General features: G+C 43.7%; 1 protein-coding gene across 1 annotated transcript; it reads right to left on the bottom strand.

The window, feature by feature from the left end:
• Positions 1-395: 395 nt before the first annotated feature.
• LOC141270866 (uncharacterized) lies at positions 396-3037 on the bottom strand. Its single transcript, XM_073680961.1, has 6 exons — positions 2958-3037; positions 2649-2828; positions 2441-2564; positions 2260-2357; positions 1971-2061; positions 396-1468 (listed from the first exon to the last, which is right to left on the bottom strand). Exons 1-6 carry the CDS (start codon positions 3033-3035, stop codon positions 402-404), a joined length of 1638 nt encoding a protein of 545 aa, XP_073537062.1. The 5' UTR covers positions 3036-3037; the 3' UTR covers positions 396-401.
• Between the last annotated feature and the right edge of the window lie 21553 nt (positions 3038-24590).

A 24590-nucleotide genomic window follows, 5' to 3' on the forward strand; every position in this document is an offset into this window, starting at 1 on the left:
ATATAAGAAATTTCAAGAATGTGAAATGTTAATTGTAAGATATAGTAATTGCAAGTTATCAGACGGTAATGGGCAAGCTGAAAGGATATATAGGAGAGATGCATGTATGTCATCCCTATGATATGTTATTTTATTATTGTATGTACTGGTTTCTTGTTTTGTAAAAAAAAACCTAATGAAAAAATCTCAATAAAAATGTATTGGATTAAAAAAAAAGAATAGGAAAAAGGCTTCTTCCCTGTGTGGGTTCTCTGGTGCTTAACCAAAGCTGATTTTTGGTTAAAACATTTCCCACATTCTGAACATGAAAAAGGCTTCTCCCCTGTGTGAGTTCTCTTGTGTCTCTCAAGAATCATTTTACAATTAAAAAATTTCCCACATTCTGAACAGGAAAAGGGCTTCTACCCTGTGTGGGTTCTCTGGTGCCTATTAAGATGCGCTTTCTGGTTAAAACATTTCCCACATTCTGAACATGAAAAAGACTTGTTCCCTGTGTGAGTTCTGTGATGCTTAACCAAAGCTGATTTCTGGTAAAAACATTTCCCACATTCTGAACAGGAAAAGGGCTTCTCCCCTGTGTGGGTTCTCTGGTGGCCATCAAGACTCGCTTTCTGGTTAAAACATTTCTCACATTCTGAACATGAAAAAGGCTTCTCCCCTGTGTGGGTTCTCTGGTGGTTAACCAAAGCTGATTTCTGGTTATAACATTTCCCACATTCTGAACAGGAAAAGGGCTTCTCCCCTGTGTGGGTTCTCTGGTGTTTATGAAGATGTGATTTTTGGTTAAAACATTTCCCACATTCTGAACAGGAAAAGGGCTTCTCCCCTGTGTGGGTTCTCTTGTGTCCATCAAGAATCATTTTACGATTAAAACATTTCCCACATTCTGAACAGGAAAACGGCTTCTCCCCTGTGTGGGTTCTCTGGTGCTTAATCAAATCTGATTTCTGGGTAAAACATTTCCCACATTCTGAACATGAAAAAGGCTTCTCCCCTGTGTGGGTTCTCTGGTGGCTATCAAGATGCGATTTCCGGTTAAAACATTTCCCACATTCTGAACATGACAAAAGCTTCTCTCCTGTGTGGGTTCTCTGGTGATTAACAAAAACTGATTTCTGGTTAAAACATTTTCCACATTTGGAACAAAAAAATCTATTGTCTGCTGTGTGTATTTTTTGATGTTTAAGAATAGACTTTTCGAGGATAAAACTATTTCCATTTTCTGGACGTGATTTGTTTGCTTTAGGAGCAGTTCGTTTTTTTCTTATTTTATTTTGATTTTCCTTAGTAATTGGTAATGAATCAGAAGACAGGACCTGTTTCATAGGATCAGATGATTGATGTTTGCTGTGAAGGGATGATGGTATATCTGGAGTAATGGCATTCACTTCAATTGTATCCTGTGGGATCTCAAGATCATCACATTTAAAAATCTCTTCAAATCCATCTGATCTTCTGGTACAGTCATCTGCCAAGAAAAAAAAACAATTATTAATTTTGAATAAAATATCATTGAAATTTATATTTTTGAACATTTCTACTTACAATGTCTAAACAAAAACATCCCTGGACTACATGCTAATTTAGGAAAATGAAGAGATATACACTACCGTTTAAAAGTTTGGGGTCAGCCAAACAGTTGTGTTTTCTTCTTCCTTTCATACTTTTTTGAGTAGGCAATTGTTGTGTGCTGGGCTAGTTGTTGTTGGTCTTTGACCGACCTCCCTGGCTGACTATAAAATTATGTGGGCCGTTGTTTGTCTATTAAAGGGAAACTCTGTTGTTATTGTACAGAAATTCACACTTGCCCCTCACTGCACATTTAATGTTGTCGATCATAAAAGTGAACTTTGGCCAGAAAGACTGGACCTGGTCTTGTAGGGACCATATGAGCACATTCAGCAGCACAGAAAAGAGAGAAGGTAGATTCATCCAATGTGACTTCTCTGCGTTTAGAGGTTACCACTCACCTGGGTAGCCATATGTATGAATCTCCTCATTACACCGCTCAGCACCTCTCACATATGTCTGTTTAGTATTAATATGGGTCAAGTCTTCACCCTGAAACGAATATTGTAAAAGTCACAGACAGATGGAGAAGTCACATCTATGATCAGCTCTAATCCTGCCATCTCCACCGTTCTCATTACACAAATATAAAACATATAATACTGGTGGATAAAACAAGACTGAACACAAGACCTTCACAGCCATCTACACATCATAGTGGAGATCTCATGACACCTTCTCTCCATCTACCTGATGATCCTGAGGAACAATGGGGTCTTCTTGTTTACAGTCCTGTGGAAGAAGAGGAAGGGGACATCTCTCTGGTGTTGTCCTCTTACTGGACAGATCTGGAGGAAACACATACAGGGACTGAATTTATTCTTTACATACAGATAATTATAGGCCGTGTTTATTTAGCCCTGTTCATTACCTGGTGATGTGAGGGGCTGAGGAACCTCCATCATGACATCCTTGTATAGATCTTTGTGTCCTTCTAAATACTCCCACTCCTCCATGGAGAAATAGACAGCGACATCCTGACACCTTATAGGAGCCTGACACATACATTGATACCATCATACCCCTTGATCCATCCATAGCGTTACTGTATAATGTCCCAGCATTCCCAGCAGTGTCACCTCTCCAGTCAGCAGCTCAATCATCTTGTAGGCGAGTTCTAGGATCTTCTGGTCATTGATGTCCGCATGCAACAGGGGGTGAGATGGAGGCCCCGTGATTGGGCTCAGGGGTCTTCCCCATCCCTCAGACAGAGGGTCCTGAGAGCACTCACTAGAGGTCTTCTTCACTACTGTGTAATCCTGGTTATGGAGAGACACATTAATAAATCTCACTCCAGACATTTCCAGAGTCCTCACCTCTCCAGTTCTGTCCATCTGTTATTCCCATAGATAAGAATGATGTAATGTGACGTCATCAGAATCTCTCACCTCTCCAGTAAGCCGGAAGAGGATCTCTAGGGTGAGGTGTAACATCCTCTCCATCATCTTCTTTCTGTCTCTATCCATTCTTCTCTAGGAAAATTATATAGATAAATTATTAGTATCTCATATTGTGGGAATCTGAGTGGATTGAAGATAAGTTGGTGTAAAATATATAAAATACTGTGTAATAAATTTTTTTTATAGCATTGTGATGCCATTATATAGCAATAATGTGGTAGAGCACTTCATAAATGTTGAGGTCAGACAGAGATACCTATGTGCTATCAGTTGGGATTAAGGAAGTTAAAGAAACAACAGTCTTTGTACAGCCAATAAAATATGTTAATGGTTTATTTGTATACATCTCACCACTCCATGATAAGTTCTGGAAAGAAAAGGTCTTCTAACTCCACCGCCTACGCTACACTGTGTGCACGATTATTAGGCAATTTCTATTTTTGATCGTTATTTTTATTATTTAACATCTCCAGTGTTGTTGGTCAATCCAAAGGGTAATAAACCTGAATATTTAAGATTGTAAAAGTGAGGTGTTCTCTTAGGAGAATATCTCTGTTTCCAGAATTATTATGCAACTATATGAAAAATGTAAATTTTCCATCTTAATTGTTTATTTTCATCTGGTATAGTGAGAATAAGAACCAAACATCTCAATGTCCAAAAATACATTTCTGACATTTAATAAAAATATATCAGTGACCAATATAGCCACCATTCTTCTCAACACCGGTGATAAGCCATCCATCCATGGAGTCCATTAGTTTCTTAATCAGTTGACAATCATCTTTGTGGGCAGCAACAACCATAGCCTCAGACACTGATCAGAGAGGGGACTATTCTCCTTCACCATAAATCTCCAGTTTAAGAAAAGTCCAAAAGTTCTAAGTAAGATTTAGGTCCAGTGAGGAAAAGGCCATGTCATTATGTCATTATTCTTTCATCGTTAAGACCTTTCTGGGCACTGAGCAGTGAAGACTTTTATGCTGTGATTGAGCATTGTCCTTCTCAATCACAGCATAAATTTTTTCTGTACCTCTGCTTAAAGAAAGTGTCTTCTAAAAACTGGCAGAAGGTTTGGGAGTTGATTTTGTGTCCATCTTCAACTTGAAAAGATCCAGCTAGCTCATCTAATACCAGCCCAGAACAATGTCCACCTCCACCTCACTAGCGTCGGAGTTGAAGTCGAGGTCAGTGCCCATTACTGATCCAGCCAAGGGCCCATCCATCTGGTCCGTCAAGAGTCATCAGTCCATAAAATCTTTGAAAAATCTGTCTTCAAATATTTCTTGGACAAGTTTTTTCTTGTGTCTTGTTCAGTGGTAGTCGCTATTAAGCCTCATCCATGTATCTGAGCACTGAACACCTTGTACTTCTGGGCCTCCAGGAAGGCTGCTGTTCTGGAAAACGACAGCACTGGAGGTTAATATCTTCCTGGTCGCTTCACGTTTGAGTCTTCTGAAATATTTTGCAATTAATGCTATTCTTTTTTTTCTTTTGTGACCCTGTAGACTTTTAAAGGTTCTGTGGTCACTCCTCAATATGTGAGCAATTTAAGGATTGCTGCATCCCCCTGAAAGACTTTTAACCATTTTTGAGTTTTTATAGTCAGTTAAAACTCTTTTTGGCCCATTTTGCCTGAGGAAAAGAAGCTGTCTAATAATTCTGCCCACCTGATAAAGGGTGTCAGGACCGTCAGCGATGACACGGAGGAGATAACACAATATCCCACAGCTGCCGTCACTCTGTCCGGATTTGTCAGGGATTTGTGCTCACACGATCCCGATTACTCACTACGTAGGTATCGGCAAGCGCGCAGTGAGCATATGGCGTATTCACCTCCGAATTCCAATGCATGGAATATGTGTATAGGCCCCCGTACAGTCACTGTTAGCTTCACGATAGCCCAATTAATATTATTCGCTGCACCACTGACCAACTTTGAAATATAATACATGCCTGATCGGATGCCTGCTTTCTGGTAGCGTATATGACTTCGGGGGAGGGAACGATTACAGAGCAAAAGAAACAGAACTATTAAATTTAATATGTAATCAAAAAATGAGGCAGTGTTTATGAAAAATATACAAAGATTTTACAAAAGGAGACATTACAATACAGAATATACAGTTACACAAAATAAACAGGATTAAAGAAGACTTATGTACTAGACAGATCGCAGAGACTATTCCGTTTAGCTGGAGGGGGGGGCGCTCCAATGGTTTGACCGTTATCGAACGTGATAATTTGCTTATGGAATCAATACCCCCTGACAATGAATACTGACCCCCCTTTAGGCTGTGTCTTTTATGCCGAAGGGGGAGACCTGCCAACATACTCCCTGAGATGACCTCATGTGGGCTGGGCTCCAGCCTTCATATTTTTATTAGAATCTCCAACGTCTGGGATAACTTATCGATGGTTGATCACAGAAGCTTACAAGCGACGCCATATTTTTCATTATGAATTTACCTTTCTTTAGAGACTACACATGGCATAGCTGCGGTCCGTTATTCTGGTACTTTTGCGCCCCAGCTCCCTGGAGGGACATACAGCTATGGAAAAAGATACGTATTGTTCCTTAGATGACCCTGCCACTAAAAATATGGGTCCCATTATTATCGGAAGTATCGAACTCCAGATATTCCATATTTCGTGTCAAGCTGGACAGACTATAGATTTCTGTTGAGTTCTTTTGAAGGCCGGGCTAAATCTTCCCCAGCTAGGTGTAAATTTATCGCACGTCTCTGTTAATTGGGTTTGCCACCTCTCTTTGTACTGGCATCTGCTACAAGCCACTTCTCCTGCACGTGCTAATTTGCACAAACACAGATGGTGGATAAGGGAAGGGGAAAGAGCGGCTTGGGGAGAGCAACATTTTCATAATATTTCCTTAATATTTATATGACAAAGGGTGTCACTATCTATAGGCCACATACCCCTCATTACACATATACACATCACCTGATCTACTTCATCCAATAAACATAAAAGTTTATATAGCTTGCATTTGGCAAATCTGCATAAATATTCACTTGCCTAATAATTGCGCGCACAGTGTATGATTCAAAGTGATCAAGAAAACTATTTTTTATTCTCAACTGCTATAAGCTATGTGTGCAATGTTCAGGAATCAACTTTCAATCCATAGAACGTGGATTCCACATCTCACCCCAGACAAGCCAAAAAGTAAAAATAGTTGGGCAATATTCTGAAGCTTGTCTCCATTGTGATTATGATATGTTATAAGCAAGTTTAAATCTCTCAGTTATTTCAATGTGTCTTAGGGGTGCACTGTTTTTTATGGTAATACAAAAAGAAACACTGGCATGGTTGCACCTAGCAGGGTGCAGTGTATGCTCATGTGTTATTCTGGTGTTGGAAAAAATAAATGATTACAACCATGTCTTGTTATAGCAAAAGAGAAGAACAACCATATTAGCGGTGTGGGGCACTAAAACTATGGGGGTAAAAAAGATGAGGATCATTACTGTATATGGCAATGAGAGGGGGGCTATTACTTTGCAGGGCACTATAGATGGTTATAGCACAACGTGGAAGTGAGGAAAAATTGTCAGGACACCTAAGGAGAGTAATGAAAAAAATATAAATAAAAAAATACAAAATATAAAAAAAACACACAAACAATAAATGTTTAGATCATTTCCCTATTCTCCCAAAGTAAATAGCAAAATGTAATACATTGAAAAATACATTGAAATTGCCATGCACGTAACTGCCTGAATTAATAAAATTTTCAAATATTTTTTTCCCATAAGGTATAAATCAAAACACTAGGAATAATGTTTTTGATCACCACAATTCCACATAAAAATGTAATAAAAAGCTATTAAAATGTCATATGTACTCCAAAATTGTAACAAAAAACGAAGAAAACAAGAAATAATCATTGAAACCGGGCCATCGATGGATGAGAGTTACGGGTCTCAGAAAATGGCGACACAAAAAAATTGTTAGATACTAAATTTTCAGCCCTGGTGACATCATACATGTAGCGCATTAGACCGCTGCAGTCAACCACTGATCTCAGAACTGATGCCAATTTATTCAGTATGAACTGTTGAGCTCAGTGACTGGTTGCAGTTGTCACACACGCTAAAGACATGACATCACCACTGCAGCCTATAAAGAAGACCCGAGCAGCAGCAGAGAGCTGGCACTGGAGCAGGGGAAGGCGAGTAATGCTGATTATAGTATTTGTTACACAGGCTCGTAGATTGTGAACAGAAGATTGAAAGTGGAAACCTCTTCTATGATACTCCTCTCTGCTGGTACAGGGCACATTGTGATGTTCAAAGCTGTAATGAGCCTTAGCCTGAGGACACAGGAATAATGATGAGATGGCCTGAGAGTAGAGAGGAATGCTGAGGAAGCAGCCTGATTGCAGAGAGGAATGCCAATAAGATGGCCTGACGTCAAAGAGGAATGGTGAGGAGATGGCTTGACGGTACAGAAAAGCGCTGAGGAGACAGCATGAGGGCAGAGAGGAGCGCTGAGGAGACAGCCTGAGGGTAGAAAGGAGTGCTGAGGAGACAGCATGAGGGTAGAAAGGAGTGCTGAGGAGACAGCATGAGGGTAGAAAGGAGTGCTGAGGAGACGGCCTGAAAATGGAAAAGAGTGTTGAGGGGATGGCCTGAGGTTAGATATGAGCACCAAGAAGCAGCCAGGGAGCAGAGAAGAAAGGAGATGGCCCGAATACAAATAGGAGCGCTGAGGAAACGGCCTGAGGGTAGAAAGGAGCACTGAGGAGACGGCCTGAAAGTGGAGAAGAGTGTTGAGGGGATAGCCTGAGGTTAGATATGAGCACCAAGGAGGCAGCCAGACAGCAGGAAGAAAGGAGATGGCCGAAAGCAGAGAGGAGCGCTGAGGAGATGGCCTGAGAGCAGAGTGCTGAGGAGAGGTCCTGAAGCAGAGAGGAAGAGACAACCTGAGGGTAGAAAGGAGTGCTGAGGAGACAGCCTGAGCATACAGAGGAGCACTGAGGACACAGCCTGAGCGTAAAGAGAAGCACTGAGGAGACAGACTGAAAGAAGAGATGAGTGCAAAGGAGGCAGACTGAGAGCAGAGAGGAACACTGAGGAGACAGACTGGGAGCATAGAAAAGCGATGAGGAGACAGACTGAGGGCAGAGAGGATTGCCGAGGAGTTGCCCAGAGAGCAGAGAGAAGTGCTGAGGAGACGACTCTGGAGCAGAGAAAAGCGCTGATGAGACGACTCGGGAGCAGAGAAAAGCGCTGAAGAGACGACTCGGGAGCAGAGAAAAGCGCTGAGGAGACGACTCGGGAGCAGAGAAAAGCGCTGAGGAGACGACTCGGGAGCAGAGAAAAGCGCTGAGGAGACGACTCGGGAGCAGAGAAAAGCGCTGAGGAGACGACTCGGGAGCAGAGAAAAGCGCTGAGGAGACGACTCGGGAGCAGAGAAAAGCGCTGAGGAGACAAACCGGGAGCAGAGAAAAGCGCTGAGGAGATGACCAGGGAGCAGAGAGAAGCACTGAAGAGATGGCATGAGAGCAGAAAGGAGTGCTTAGATGGCCTGAGAGCAGAATGGAGCACTGAGGAGATGACCCGGGAGCAGAGTGAAGAGCTGAGGAGATGGCCCGAGAGCAAACAGGAGCGCTGAGGAGATGGCATGAGAGCAGAAAGGAGTGCTTAGATGGCCTGAGAGCAGAGTAGAGCACTGAGGAGATGGCCTGAAAGTAGAGAGTAGCACTGAGGAGATGGCCTGAAAATAGAGGAGCACTGAGGAGATGGCCTGAAAGTAGAGAGGAGCACTGAGGAGATGGCCTGAAAGTTGAGAGGAGCACTGAGGAGACAGACTGGGAGCATAGAAAAGCGATGAGGAGACAGACTGAGGGCAGAGAGGATTGCCGAGGAGACGACTCGGGAGCAGAGAGAAGCGCCGAGGAGACGACTCGGGAGCAGAGAAAAGCGCTGAGGAGACGACTCGGGAGCAGAGAAAAGCGCTGAGGAGACGACTCGGGAGCAGAGAAAAGCGCTGAGGAGACGACTCGGGAGCAGAGAAAAGCGCTGAGGAGACGACTCGGGAGCAGAGAAAAGCGCTGAGGAGACGGCTCGGGAGCAGAGAAAAGCGCTGAGGAGACGGCTCGGGAGCAGAGAAAAGCGCTGAGGAGACGGCTCGGGAGCAGAGAAAAGCGCTGAGGAGACGGCTCGGGAGCAGAGAAAAGCGCTGAGGAGACGACTCGGGAGCAGAGAAAAGCGCTGAGGGGACGACTCGGGAGCAGAGAAAAGCGCTGAGGGGACGACTCGGGAGCAGAGAAAAGCGCTGAGGGGACGACTCGGGAGCAGAGAAAAGCGCTGAGGGGACGACTCGGGAGCAGAGAAAAGCGCTGAGGAGACGACTCGGGAGCAGAGAAAAGCGCTGAGGAGACGACTCGGGAGCAGAGAAAAGCGCTGAGGAGACGACTCGGGAGCAGAGAAAAGCGCTGAGGAGACGACTCGGGAGCAGAGAAAAGCGCTGAGGAGACGACTCGGGAGCAGAGAAAAGCGCTGAGGAGACGACTCGGGAGCAGAGAAAAGCGCTGAGGAGACGACTCGGGAGCAGAGAAAAGCGCTGAGGAGACGACTCGGGAGCAGAGAAAAGCGCTGAGGAGACGACTCGGGAGCAGAGAAAAGCGCTGAGGAGACGACTCGGGAGCAGAGAAAAGCGCTGAGGAGACGACTCGGGAGCAGAGAAAAGCGCTGAGGAGACGACTCGGGAGCAGAGAAAAGCGCTGAGGAGACGACTAGGGAGCAGAGAAAAGCGCTGAGGAGACGGCTCGGGAGCAGAGAAAAGCGCTGAGGAGACGACTCGGGAGCAGAGAAAAGCGCTGAGGAGACGACTCGGGAGCAGAGAAAAGCGCTGAGGGGACGACTCGGGAGCAGAGAAAAGCGCTGAGGAGATGGCATGAGAGCAGAAAGGAATGCTTAGATGGCCTGAGAGCAGAGTGGAGCACTGAGGAGATGGCCCGAGAGCAGAGAGGAGCACTAAGGAGATGGCCTGAGAGCAAACAGGAGCGCTGAGGAGATGGCATGAGAGCAGAAAGGAGTGCTTAGATGGCCTGAGAGCAGAGTGGAGCACTGAGGAGATGGCCTGAAAGTAGAGAGGAGCACTGAGGAGATGGCCTGAAAGTAGAGAGGAGCACTGAGGAGATGGCCTGAAAGTAGAGAGGAGCACTGAGGAGATGGCCCGTTAGTAGAGAGGAGCACTGAGGAGATGGCCTGAAAGTAGAGAGGAGCACTGAGGAGATGGCCTGAAAGTAGAGAGGAGCACTGAGGAGATGGCCTGAAAGTAGAGAGGAGCACTGAGGAGATGGCCTGAAAGTAGAGAGGAGCACTGAGGAGATGGCCTGAAAGTAGAGAGGAGCACTGAGGAGATGGCCTGAAAGTAGAGGGGAGCACTGAGGAGATGGCCTGAAAGTAGAGAGGAGCACTGAGAAGATGGCCTGAAAGTAGAGAGGAGCACTGAGGAGATGGCCTTGGAGCATAGGAGTGCGCTGAGGAGATGGCCTGACAGCAAAGAGGATAGCCGAGTAGATGGCCCGAGTGCAGAGAGAAACACTGAGGAGACAGGCTGAGAGTAAAGAGGAGCGCTGAGGAGACCGACAAGAAATGCAGAGGAGATACATGGTCTGAGGATAGAGAGGAACACCGAGGAGATGGCCTAAGTGTGGATTTATAAGAACAAGAACAACTTAGGTGAGAAATATGATGGGAATCTTGAGAGAAAGTAGACGGAGCTCATTATAATCAGAGGGATAGTCGGGCTCTGCTCCTGGGCATCTAATGGTGAATCCATCACCAGTCTGCTTTCCATTGCTCTATTCCTACAAAGCAACAGAACAAAGGATGGCTTTAGCAGTAAACACAGCCTTAAAGGAATCGTCCAATTCCGTTACGGGTTTAAGGTAGAATTAAATGGTACATGGGTGGTGTTAGGGGTTAGAGGAATGGTTATAGACGTGGCCTAAGATTTCATGATGTACAATCTATCCCTCTTTATATTCCATGACAGTTGGGAGGTCACACAAATGTAGAAATCTAATTGTTTTTGTAGTTGCAAAATGCAATGTGTGAATAAAGTCTATAGAGAGTGTGAGCCCCAATGGGGACGGTGATAATGATGTGTGTACAGAGCTGCGGAGTATGGTGGTGATATAGAGAATAATGGGGAATCTCCCCATACCTCCACCTGCAGTGCCGCCACCACATATATGGCTGTTCTGTGCACACAGGACCTGTGATGAGGTCACAGGAGGGGAGGAGTCAGGGGTCACATGATCAGGGGCCTCAGTGGATGCAGGACTCTGCTGTACCCTGCAGGATGGAGCGTGTACAAGTGTTTAGTGTGTGGTGAGCGTCTCTATTAAGTTATAGGCAAGACACTATGTACCTCACTTATCTGTATGACTGGCGCCCTATACCGGCCTTATTCATGTGCACTTATAATACTGCGCAGCCGCCCCTCCATGATCCATCGGTGTGAGTGGTTGTTTCATCTATTTTGCACCTGTGCTGCCTCCACCTTTATCATGGGGACTGTTGTGTCCTGCAGTGTAGTTGATATTGTGTCTGTCTCGATTCTTCCGCTCAGCGTGTCTTGGACGCATTGACTGACAGCTCAGTCGTCTAATCTAGTGCAGGGGTGTGCTGCGCGGTCAGTATTTTGATTGACAGCTCAGCTGTCCAGTCTGAGACTAGGAGGTGCTGAGTTTGCTTCAGGTGTTCCCTGTTCATAGTGATTAACCCGCTACTTAGCAGAGGTGTCAGTCCCAGATAGCTGCCGGTCGTAGCTTTCAGCTCAATGTGATCTGTTCCCTCTGTGCTCGGAATTCAGACAGTCTGATCTTCTTTTGCCGGACCCTGGATTTTCCTATTGACCACCCGTTTGTATTACCCCGTTTGCCTTGACACACTTTGACCTTGGAATTCTGACTCTGGACTGTGACCTGACTAGGCCTTTGTCTCTTCCCTCTTTTTATACTGTACCCTCCTGGCTCTTGACCTCAAACTCCTTGACTATCCTGACTCATGGCTTGTCTGTAAGAAGTGTCCGAGTCAGGCTAACAACATCTTGGTTTTGGTAAATAGGCCGTCTTTTTTCCGTGATGTTTTTTGAATGTATATTGGAAGAAAAAAATAAATATTTCTAATACTGTGAGCTCTACTGGTATCACGTGCTAAGCGTCTCTGCTCTATGAGGACTGACGAAAGTTCGGTCTGAACCGTGTCCAATACATTACAGCAAAGAGGATAAAAACAACCTCGGTACGGCTCATTCACATGTCCAAGTACAGACTACAATGCATGGACTGGCTGCAAGTCTCCTGACCGGAGCGTGACAGCCCCATATATTTCTATAATTGTGAGGTGAAAAATGAGAAAAGAAGTTTTATGGTGGGCGCTGTCATGCTGAAGACAAGGATGAGAAGGTGTAGAAAAACAACAAACATATTAAAAGATAGCAATGTGTTTCAAAATCGATCTGATATCTTCCTCGGGTCATCATAAAGCTTTTTTTCCTCATTTTTTTGCCTCCTTCTGTCAACTTGAACAGTGGATAAGCAGTCTATACGAGGAATATCATTGTGCTACTTCTCTCATCACAATTGTGCCTGACCGGCTCAACTCCACCAGGTGGGAAGATTCCATCAACCCTTCCCTGTTTCTTATCTCCAGGACTTCACCATGGAGCTGCATATACTTCTATGAAGCTGTCATGCTCAGGTCAGGAGACCCATGGCCAGTCTATACATTGCACAGACATCTAGATGAACCTTTAGTATTGTTGAGCACAATAACTTTGGAGGGGAACAAAGTTGAGCATTATTACTGTCTATGGCAATTGGGCAGGGTGGGGGTGTATTACTATTACCGCAGGGCTGGCCTGGGCAAGGTGGCATCTGCCTGTTGGCTCCCTCACAAGTGCTGACCCTCTGTGTGGTTACATATACTGTAAGCCTGTCTATATGTGGGTGTATGTATGATAAGGTCTGCACATACAGTATATGTGCTTTTTATATATTTATGTGTCTACTACAAAAAAAGGATACAACTTTGTCAATTACGTGCTGTTTATATGGAATAATTTTTTAAAGTAAAAAAACAATGATGTGGATATACGTATTGTGTCTTATGATGTAAGAAATCACAGGTTATGCAGACATGATGTTTTCATATGTTTGTCATTAAACCCATCTCCTCTCCATCATGTCAGGTTCCCCAGGCTTCCCAAATAATCCCCATTATGATTCAGAGACTTATGTACACAACCTATAAATTTTTTTTAGGTGAATTAAAAAAATAATTGGTGTGTGGGGACTTTACTAAGACCCTCATGTAATGTTCACTATTGTTATCACAATGCAGCTTGAATGCAGCACAATTATGAGAACAGCAGCTTCCAAGCCACATGCTTTTTATTCTATAATTGTTGTGGTATCAATATAGTAAGGTTGATTGTGTTACTGTATCTACGGTACATAGTGAGTATGGATGTTATTATTTCTATGCAGTAAGTTTTCTCTGATCCCATATATATATATATATATATATATATATATATATACACAGTAACCTTTTTGTAAATGTATATCAGCAGTAATGTAGGTTCTGTTACAGTCTGCTTCTATTAGGCTTGGTTCTGTTCCAATATCTATGTAGTAAGGTTGGTTTTGTTACTGTAGCTGTGTAGTAAGCTTGGTTCTTGTACTGTAGGTATGTATGTATTAAAGTTCACCTGTCAGCAAGATTTTGCTCAGTAAACTACATGCACTGTCAGGTGGGCGCCGTTACACTGATAAAAATGATACATTAATTGATTAAATCTGTCCTGTGGTTCTTGCGTAATCTTTACTTTGTTTGGAGATAATGATATGCTCGTGCTTCGGGGCAGCCTGTGGGGTGGGCTCTATCTGATGCTCTGCTTATGAGTGTCTTGAGTGTCCCCTTTAAGCTAAGTCTTGCGTAGAAAAGAAGTATTTCTGTGAAAGGCTGCCCATCAGCGACAGTATTGTGAATGACACTTCATCCGTGGCGGTGAAGTCGAGGTTGGAGATGTGCACAGGGTATCTTGAGGTTTAGGCTTCCAGGTTATCCAATTTTTCATCTGTATGCTCTTATGATACCTCACTGATCGTTGACTGATCGGCCTTCTATTTTACCTAGCTCCGCACTACTAGATGCAATTGTTTTTTTCGTTTTTTTTCAGAGTGTACATTTTATGGTAAAAATAACCGGGTCAGTACGATTATGCATATACCAAACACGCAGTTTTTATTTTATTTAAGTGGTGAAAAAAATTCAGAAATTTATTTTTATTTCCTAATTTTTAATAGGCGAAAAGGGGTGTAATTTGAACATAATTTTTTTGCTTGCATATTTTTTAAAACTTTAGTCCTCTTAGGCGACTTGAACCTGCGATGTAAATGCCGCTGTCACAGATTAACAGTGGCATTTAACAGCGAGTCAGATGATGGCTGATTATCACAGCCATCATCTGCCAGCAAAGACACGGACTTGTCTTACAAGCCTGCATTAAAGTCAGAGAGCTAGCATTTGACATACCTAGTACGCCGTATTTTGTCAAGGGGTTAATAGTGGCTGCTTTAAAGCCTAATAACTCAGTTACCTTTATAAAGGTATGTGCACACGGTGCTTTTTTGTCAGCGCTTTGAACGCAGCATACTGATGCTGCGTCCAAAGCGCTGCACGCAGGTGAATCCGCATGTGTTCATTGAACACATGCAGATTCACCTGCATCCACTGCATCCTATACATTGCGGTGGTAGAATTTCTCTTGCGGCGAACAGCATCTCCACAAGAGAAATAGAGATGTTGCGGTCTGTGAAGGCGCGCCGCATGTCCGTCTCCGCGGGTGTGCTGCAGACACATAGTGGGCATGGGATTTGTATAAATCCCATTCACTATTCTGTAACATGTGGACGCTGCGGATCACACGCGTACACTGACCGTGTGCACATACCCTAAGGGGAACACATAGTGGGCATGGGATTTGTACAAATCCCATCCACTATGCTGTAACATCTGGCCACTGCGGATTGCACGCAGTGCAAGTGTGCTGCGTCCAATCCGAGGCGTTTACTGATCGTCTGCACATACCTTAAGGCAGCCAAAGGAAAATACATAAAGGCCCCATCCACATCAGATACATCCAAACTCTATGTTCATTAAATTCCCCATACACTAGAACATTGGCATCTGCTTCGAGCTTCTGTGTCCTCTATGAGAAAGCGGCTCCCGCATTCGCTTATCTCCCTGAGAACAAATGAATCGGCCTCCGGAAATCCAAAGCTTCGGATCCTTTTCTCTCCAACATCATCTTCTTCATAAGAATAGGAAAGCGCCCGTACACATTAGACTGCTGGCGGATCCCATCGATTCACCTAACTATAGTCCAATGTGGATGGTGGCCATTAGGGACGGGCCACTTCTCATGGGCTAGGGCTTGTAACCCCGGGTTATAATGTGCCAGCTAGCCCCTGGATCTAGGCCGCCATGGATGGTTATAGCACTATGGAGGTGGGGGGAAACATGCACAGGGGCCGAATGGGGAATAACTGAAAATATAAAATATATATAAAAAACAATAAACATTATAAATCCTTCCCCTTCTTCCCCAAATTCAGAATTTTATTTTAACCACTAAATAATAATAAATTCTTCTTAATTTCGGTATCGCACCGACCGGGAGGATCACATCGCCGCTCATTCACACTGGACATTTAATGAAGGGTTTTCTCTTTTTTTTCAGTACATTTTAAAGTGAATTTAGTTCTAAAGCACAAAAACTTTAAATCGCCCGATGCCAAGGGGTTAAATATTCCTAAAAATGGCTGAAAACCATCATTACACAGATGGAGAAGGCGGCAAATGTGAACAGGTGTGAAGAAAGGCTAAGGAGAGAGTGAGGCCCGATGGGGACGGTGATAATAATGTGTGTACAGCGCTGCGGAGTATGGAGGCTACATAGGAGGGAGATGAAGAAATAATAGAGAATAACGGGGAATCTCCACATACCTCCACCTGCAGAGCCGCCACCACATATATGGCTGCTCTGTGCACAGGAGCTGTGATGAGGTCACAGGAGGGGAGGAGTCAGGGGTCACATGATCAGGGGCCTCAGTGGATGCAGGACTCTGCTGTGCTGGTTGTCATGGTGCTGGATGAGCTGAAGTTTATGTGTGGGGTCAGGAGTGGTTTACAGTGTGGATGTAGCAGAGCCGGGCGTGTGCGAGGCGTACGGAGCGGAGCCGGGCGTGTGCGAGGCGTACGGAGCGGAGCCGGGCGTGTGCGAGGCGTACGGAGCGGAGCCGGGCGTGTGCGAGGCGTACGGAGCGGAGCCGGGCGTGTGCGAGGCGTACGGATGCGGAGCCGGGCGTGTGCGAGGCGTACGGATGCGGAGCCGGGCGTGTGCGAGGCGTACGGAGCGGAGCCGGGCGTGTGCGAGGCGTACGGATGCGGAGCCGGGCGTGTGCGAGGCGTACGAAGAGGAGCCGCGTGTGTACAGTGCTGCGGAGTATGGAGACGACATAGAAGGAAGAGGAAGAAATAATAGAGAATGGGAAATCTCCACATACCTCCACCTGCAGAGCCGCCACCTCATATACGGCTGCTCTGTGCGCACAGGAGCTGTGATGAGGTCACAGGAGGGGAGGAGTCAGGGGTCACATGATCAGGGGCCTCAGTGGATGCAGGACTCTGCTGTGCTGGTTGTCATGGTGCTGGATGAGCTGAAGTTTATGTGTGGGGTCAGGAGGGGTTTACAGTGTGGATGTAGCAGAGCCCCGTGCGTACGAGGTGTACGGAGCAGAGCCGTGTGTCTACGTGGTGTACGGAGAGGAGACGTGTTCGTGTACGAGGCGTGCGGAGAGGAGCCGCGCGTGTACGAGGCGTGCGGAGAGGAGCCGCGCGTGTACGAGGCGTGCGGAGAGGAGCCGCGCGTGTACGAGGCGTGCGGAGAGGAGCCGCGCGTGTACGAGGCGTGCGGAGAGGAGCCGCGCGTGTACGAGGCGTGCGGAGAGGAGCCGCGCGTGTACGAGGCGTGCGGAGAGGAGCCGCGCGTGTACGAGGCGTGCGGAGAGGAGCCGCGCGTGTACGAGGCGTGCGGAGAGGAGCCGCGCGTGTACGAGGCGTGCGGAGAGGAGCCGCGCGTGTACGAGGCGTGCGGAGAGGAGCCGCGCGTGTACGAGGCGTGCGGAGAGGAGCCGCGCGTGTACGAGGCGTGCGGAGAGGAGCCGGCCGCGCGTGTACGAGGCGTACAATTTGGTTTCCCTCAATTGGCCACATACAGTAATATTGTCTTACAGTTAGCACCATATAGTAATTCTGGCAAACAGCTTGTAGTAATGTGCCCCATCCTGGTCCGCATCTGTCTCAATGTCACTCATCCAAGTCCCCATCTTGTAGTAATGCCACATCATGGTCCTCATCTTGTTGTAATGTGCCCCACCCTGGTCCCTTTCTTGTCATAATGTCCCCCATCTAGCTCCCCATATTGTATGTATGTCCCGATCCAGGTCCCCATATTGTAGGTATGTCCCCATCCAGGTCCCCATGTTGTAGGAATGTCCCCATCCAGGTCCCCATGTTGTAGGAATGTCCCCATCCAGGTCCCCATGTTGTAGGAATGTCCCCATCCAGGTCCCCATGTTGTAGGAATGTCCCCATCCAGGTCCCCATATTGTACGAATGTCCCCATCCAGGTCCCCATATTGTACGAATGTCCCCATCCAGGTCCCCATGTTGTAGAAATGTCCCCATGTTGTAGGAATGTCCCCATATTGTAGGTATGTCCCCATCCAGGTCCCCATATTGTAGGAATGTCCCCTTTGCCGTTTCTTCACATACACATAAAAGAGAAAAAAAAAAAGATTCTTCTCACCTGTCCTCCGTTCCCTCGGTGTCCTTTCTCCACATGCGGGCCACAGGTACCATAGACCCCTTGACGATCGCGGCCCAGTCCAGGAGCTGCTGACATCAGCGCTTTAGTTCAGTGTATTGCCGCGCAGAGACCGGCTCTCTGCACAGCAGTACCAAGGCCAGCCGCCGGCCTATCAGAGGCCAGCAGCTGACATCTGCGCATGTCAGTGGCCTATCAGAGGCCAGCAGCTGACATCTGCGCATGTCAGTGACGTCATACGCCGCTGATCCGGGATGCAGATGTCAGCTGCTAGCCTCTGATAGGCCAGCATTGGTAATGCTGTGCAGAGAGACGGTCTCTGCGCGGCAATACACTGAACTAAAGCGCAGCTGTTGGCAGCTCCTGGACCGGGCCGCGATCGGGGTTTATGGTGCCTGCGGGCCACGTTTTTGAGACCCCTGCGCTATAACAACAAATGCTATTTATAGTAATCTGAACATATATAGTATTCAAAAAATACAAAATAGTCTGGATTATTTTGGTAATTTAAATATTCTCATACATATAATTCTTTTATTTCCCCCCTCCTCCCATTAATAACCAAACATATATAAAAACAGTGCAGAGAACCATCTAAATAATAATGAACGGTAGAGCGCATGCGTCTCCTGCGGACCTCATAGCCCACACTTAGTACGTATCATAGAAACCGCTAGCGTATCCCGCTTGCGCATGAAGGAGATCACTTCCTTATAGGGCGGCACAGGAAAGTCATGGGCGAACGACACCACCCACGTCATGACGTCAGAAGCCATTTTCTATTGGCCGATTGAGTAAAAACGTATCTATAGCTGATTGGTCCAGTGACATGTTTAACCAGGGCATGCCCCCCACTTAAGACACACCCCCAGGAAGAAGCCAGAGCGGTGAAACGCACATCAGGGTGAAAGAGGACAGACATGTAAATAGATTGACTATACCCTATGTTCTTTCAAGGGAAATATATTTACCTGGTAAGGATCCTAAGTGGTTCAATAGAATAAAAGACTTTATATGATATGTAAACTGCGTGTAATTATTGACATACAGGGAGAATATATTACACTAGCACTTAAGAATTTATTAATTCTTTACTATTTTACATATACTTCTGCATATTACTAATCTGATAAAGTCACAATCGAATGCTCTGCACTTTTGAGGTATCCTAGTTTTTTACATGATTTTATTATAATTTTTATTATGTAATTTAATAAAATTAGAATTTCATTATAATCATAGAGCTCTTCTTGGTCTGTAATATTTTATGTCACAGACTCATGAACTTTCAAGTCTTATTGAATTGCTATGTATCATTTTGGAACATACAGTGATAATACAATTATATGGTGCCAGAGTCCCCCACAGCTGTGGCAGCCACAGCATAGGAGATGAGGTCGGAAGCCTTAGGCTGCTGTATTTGCGGTAAGCGTCATGTTCAGACAAACATTATCAAATAAAAAGGGCAGCCCCCAGCGATGTAGAAAAAGTATAAATGATAAAAGCAAAAATTATTTGTCAATTATTCTAAAATTAATAATTATTAATGGAAAAATTGTGAGATTTTTTCCCTTTAAAACAGCCCAATTCAGCTTTATGAATTAGAGGAGGTTGTTGCTGCTATGGCTAATAACAAAGTCACCAGTCCTGACCGGCTTCCGAGAGGTTTAAAAATATTTTGGCTACATTCTGCTGCCAAACTTCAGGGAGATTCAATAGAAAAAGACCCCGAATATCACTATTCTACAGCCAGATTGGTTCCGAGACTAAAACAGTTAAACGTAACTAATTTTGTGGTGCCAAAAACGAATATGATGCTTAAATTTGCTGATTGGCTCTAATTTTCAAGATCCAGAAGAGGTTGTAATTACTTATGACACCTTTCATGCAGCTTACAGAAAAATAATGTCTTTATTTCATCATCTTTATCGAACTGTTAGTAGCTAGTCTATTACATCATCTATTCAGTCTATTGAGCCTTCAGTATTCTATTATCTCAGGGTGGCCATCCTCATTATAGTTGCATCACCTACTTTTAGAAATGCTCTCTGTGTAAGGTGTACAATTTTAGGATTTTTTAGCATATTGACATGTTTCTATGTTTTTTTCAGATATACCTCGTTCTTGCATTAACAAATCGGATAGTTTTTGCTTCACATGCGGAGAAGTGACTTTTGCATCACAAAAGCTAAACTTGTCTACCAGAATAAAGAAAGCCTACAACCTGTATTTTGGCTGCAGAATAGGAGATCATATGAATGTCTGAGAAAGCAAAGCAGTAAATAAGTCACAAATCTATACAATCTGAAAAAGTCCATAATACTGCCAGGGGAAAGGACCTTTTTAAAGGACGGATCATCGGATAAATAATAATGGGGGGTATCTGCAGAGCAGAAAAAAGTGACAATCACTACAGTCCATTATATAAAATATACAAATTTTATTAATACATATAAATACAGAAAAAAGGGACAAAGAATGCTGAGGACAATATTATATATATAAAATAAATCATCAAAGACGGCACCGGGGTGCAACTAGCCAGATAAAGATTATTATATATAGGAGGTAATTATAAAGAGATCTGTTGATATGAATATCAAACACTCCTGGTCATATCCTAAAATACTATGACAATGGGTGACGTTCGCAGCGGTGTTCAACTGCCAGCGGTTTATCCAGGTAATTATTGTTTCTCCGAATATTCCATGTGCCTTGTGCACTTTTAAATACTGTTGTGCTGGATATTAGTGTTTTAGATATTAGTACCTGGATGACAATGATATTGATTTAACATTGTCATAGTATTTTAGGATATGACCAGGAGTGTTTGATATTCATATCAACAGATCTCTTTATAATTACCTCCTATATATAATAATCTTTATCTGTCTAGTTGCACCCCGGTGCCGTCTTTGATGATTTTATTTTACACAACCACACTCATTACAAGGTATATGCACACAAGTTATATAGAAAAAATGACCTCACTTACTATTAGCGGTTGGAAAATCCAAGGCCTGAATACCTCGGCCTTCGGACGTAAAACAAATGACCCCGACTTTACACAAAGATTGAAAAATATAGACATCCAGATCCTCCTGGAAACATGGACCAGAGCTAAAAACGAATCCCTGGTGCCCACTGGATTCAGGGAAATCTCAGTCCCTGCCCTGAAAAAGAAAATCATCAAACAGGGCCGCTGCTCAGGAGAAATATCGGTCTGGTATAAAGAGGAGCTCCAATCGTACATCAAACCGATGAAGAGAGGAGACAGCCACATATGGATCAAAATCAGCAGCTCCATCCTCACTTCTCTATACACACCTATATGTGTATAGGATTATAATGTTTATTACAATATTATGGTTATATAAGAGATTTAAAGAATGTGGAAGGTTAATTGTAAGATATAGTAACTGCAAGTTATCAGACGGTAATGGGCAAGCTGAAAGGATATATAGGAGAGATGCATGTATGTCATCCCTATGGTATGTTATTTTATTATTGCATGTACTGGTTTCTTGTTTTGTAAAAAAAAAACTAATTAAAAAATCTCAATAAAAATTGATTGGATTAAAAAAAAAAAAGAATAGGAAAAAGGCTTCTCCCCTGTGTGGGTTCTCTGGTGTCTAACAAGATCTGATTTATGGTTAAAACATTTTCCACATTCTGAACATGAAAAAGGCTTCTCCACTGTGTGAGTTCTCTGATGTGTAACAAGAGTTGATTTCTCTGTAAAACATTTCCTACATTCTGAACATGAAAAAGGCTTCTCCCCTGTGTGGGTTCTCTGGTGGATATTAAGATGTGCTTTCCGGTTGAAACATTTCACACATTCTGAACAGGAAAAAGGCTTCTCCTTAGTGTGAGATCTGTGGTGTATAACAATATCTGATTTCCGGTTAAAACATTTCCCACATTTTGAACATGAAAAAGGCTTTTCCCCTGTGTGAGTTCTCTGGTGGATATTAAGATGTGCTTTCCGGTTGAAACATTTCCCACATTCTGAACAGGAAAAAGGCTTCTCCTTAGTGTGAGATCTCTGGTGTATAACAACATCTGATTTCCGGTTAAAACATTTCCCACATTATGAACATGGAAAAGGCTTTTCCCCTGTGTGGGTTCTCTGGTATATCAAGATGCACTTTCTGGTTACAACATTTCCCACATTCTGAACATGAAAAAAGCTTCTCCCCTGTGTGAGTTCTCTGGTGCTTAACAAAACCTGATTCTGGTTAAAACTTCTGCCACATTTGGAACAAAACAATCTATTGTCCGTGGTGTGTATTTTTTGATATTTAAAAGTAGACTTTGAGGGTAAAACTATTTCCATTTTCTGAACGTGAAAATGACCTCTTTCCTTTAGGAGCAGTTCGTTTTTTAATGCTTATTTTTTTATTTTTATTTTCCTTCATAGTCGGTAATGAATCAGAAGACAGGACCTGTTCCATAGGCTTAGATGATAGATCTTTGCTTTGAAGGGAAGATGGGATATCTGGAGAAATGGTATTCTCAAGATCATCCGATTTAAAAATCTCCTGTCTCTCTGATCTTTTGGTACAGTCATCTGCCCAGAAAAAAAACAATTAATAATTTTGAATAAAATATCCTTGAAATTTATATTTTTGAACATTTTTACTTAAAATGTCTGTAGAAATGGCAAGTTATTGACAGAATGACAGTGAAACGTGAAAACCTCATAGGATGAACCAGTAGAACGTGGTGTTCAACTGTTTGTTCATTCTGTCTCCAAAATATGGAATAAGAAGCCATCAAAAAATGTTATGTAGGCAAAAATGATACCAATAAAAACGTCTACTCATCCATAAACCAATCCAGCAAAATCCGGTCTCCCAAAGTCAAATATCCCCTTTGCTTCTGAGCCTTGCTGTGTGCCTAAACCATATTTAGCATTCATGTATTTGGCATTACTATAGTGAGAAGAACCCACTTAATTTACGGTGTGTGTCTCCTGGAGCACAATCTGGGCACTATGTGTTGGGTAATGAAATGGCACATGTGTAATTTTCACTCTCAAACATCCACTGCGTGCTAATTTCTGGAAAGTGACACTGGAGTCAAAATATTCAATGCACCAATAGTTAATTCATTGAGGGTTATAATTTTCCAAATGGAGTTACTTTATGGTGATTTCTACTGCTCTGCTTTTCTGTCATTTATATTAAGGCTTCTGTAAATGATGTGTCCCATCTCCTCTGGTGATAAGCAAGGCAGTCCCTGGGATCTGGAAAATGGAGTATATAGCACCAAGCCTGTTAGTGGTGGCCATCTTTTGAGCTGCCAGGTGACCATGACCAGTGCCCCTAATACAATGTATCTGCAAACTATTCCACCAAGATCTGCATTACAATAGCTAAATGGCACTCCTTCCCTTCTTAACCTGCCATCTGACCAGACAGTAGTGTACAACCGTATATAGGGCATAGTCAAATTCAAGAGAAGTTTAAAAATAATTTTTAAGGTCCATTTGTTTCCTATTATCCTTTGTGAAGAATTCCAAAGTTATCACCAAATAAAGTGACACACGTCAGATTTGAAAATGGAGCCTGATTATTAACACAAAACTGGTTGCAGAAAGGGGTTAAATCAGAGTATTTTGGGAACTAACTACTGTAGTCAAAAACTGAGATTATAGACAATAACATCTACTGAAATGATCAAACTCAACAGTCTTCATCAGTTAAAAACGAGTAACTAGTGGTGAAACCACTCTGGGGTAATTAGAGTATGGGGCTCGGTGGCTCTTGGCAATCTAAACTATCATAAGGGCCAATATTTTCTGTCAGATGACTTTCAAGAAGAAATATTAGACATTTAAAGACAACTTTTTATAATAGTGCAGAGCGGAGGTGTCTTAAATTTAGCCCTCGGGCATTGGGAAGAGGTAATGGAGATCTTCTTTTAAAGACAAGGGAGGGAGTTACAGAGTCACATAAGTGAATCAGGCCGATCCCACCACAATCAAATTATCGTAGAGAATGAACCTGTAAAAAAAGACAGAATAAAATATATGTTACATTCCCAACAACAACGTGTGTATCAGGGAAGAACTACAACACTAAACCGGAATTGCAGTCATTTATGGTGGACCATTGGAGCTACTATGAGTTCTGACGAGAAGAGTAGAGAAAGTATTAGTGCTCCCTGTTTCAGGAGAGATTATGCAGTAATCTGAATTCCTTAGGATTTAAAACATAATGGAATTGGAGTGAATCCATGAAGCCAGGGCTTGAGCCTTGCCAACACATCTCCTGCAGGCGTGAATAAATGTATATTACAGCCTTCAGCCACGCACAGCTTAGGGATATATCATGGCATAGGTTTAATGTTTTTATGTAGTTTATCACGATCCTGTTTGAAGTTAATTGGTTTGAAAAGTCAAGATAAAGGGAAACTCTATTGTTATTGTACAGAAATTCACACTTGTCCCTCACTGCACATTTAATGTTGTCGATCATAAAAGTGAAGTTTGGCCAGAAAGACTGGACCTGGTCTTGTAGGGACCATATGAGGACATTCAGCAGCACAGAAGGGAGAGAAGGTAGATTCATCCAATAAGATATCAGGGTTCTAGGAAGCCAACAGCATCATTACCCTCCGCTTTCTCTTATTGCTAATGCCGATTCCAGTGTCGGTAAATGAGACAACAATTAGTGTTATGGA

Source organism: Phyllobates terribilis, unplaced genomic scaffold, assembly GCF_046119375.1.
Source record: "Phyllobates terribilis strain yellow unplaced genomic scaffold, ASM4611937v1 Scaffold_5__5_contigs__length_657084704, whole genome shotgun sequence".
In the NCBI taxonomy this organism is placed as follows: Eukaryota; Metazoa; Chordata; class Amphibia; order Anura; family Dendrobatidae; genus Phyllobates; species Phyllobates terribilis.

Bases quoted from the DNA above. Each gene is read 5' to 3' on its own strand.
- LOC141270866 (XM_073680961.1), bottom strand. From the start codon at position 3,035: ATGGATAGAGACAGAAAGAAGATGATGGAGAGGATGTTACACCTCACC. The intron at 2,565-2,648 runs GTGACACTGCTG...TGTATGTGTCAG, and splicing joins TTGAGCTGCTGACTGGAGAG to GCTCCTATAAGGTGTCAGGA. The intron at 2,062-2,259 runs GTAGATGGAGAG...TATTCGTTTCAG, and splicing joins TTGTTCCTCAGGATCATCAG to GGTGAAGACTTGACCCATAT.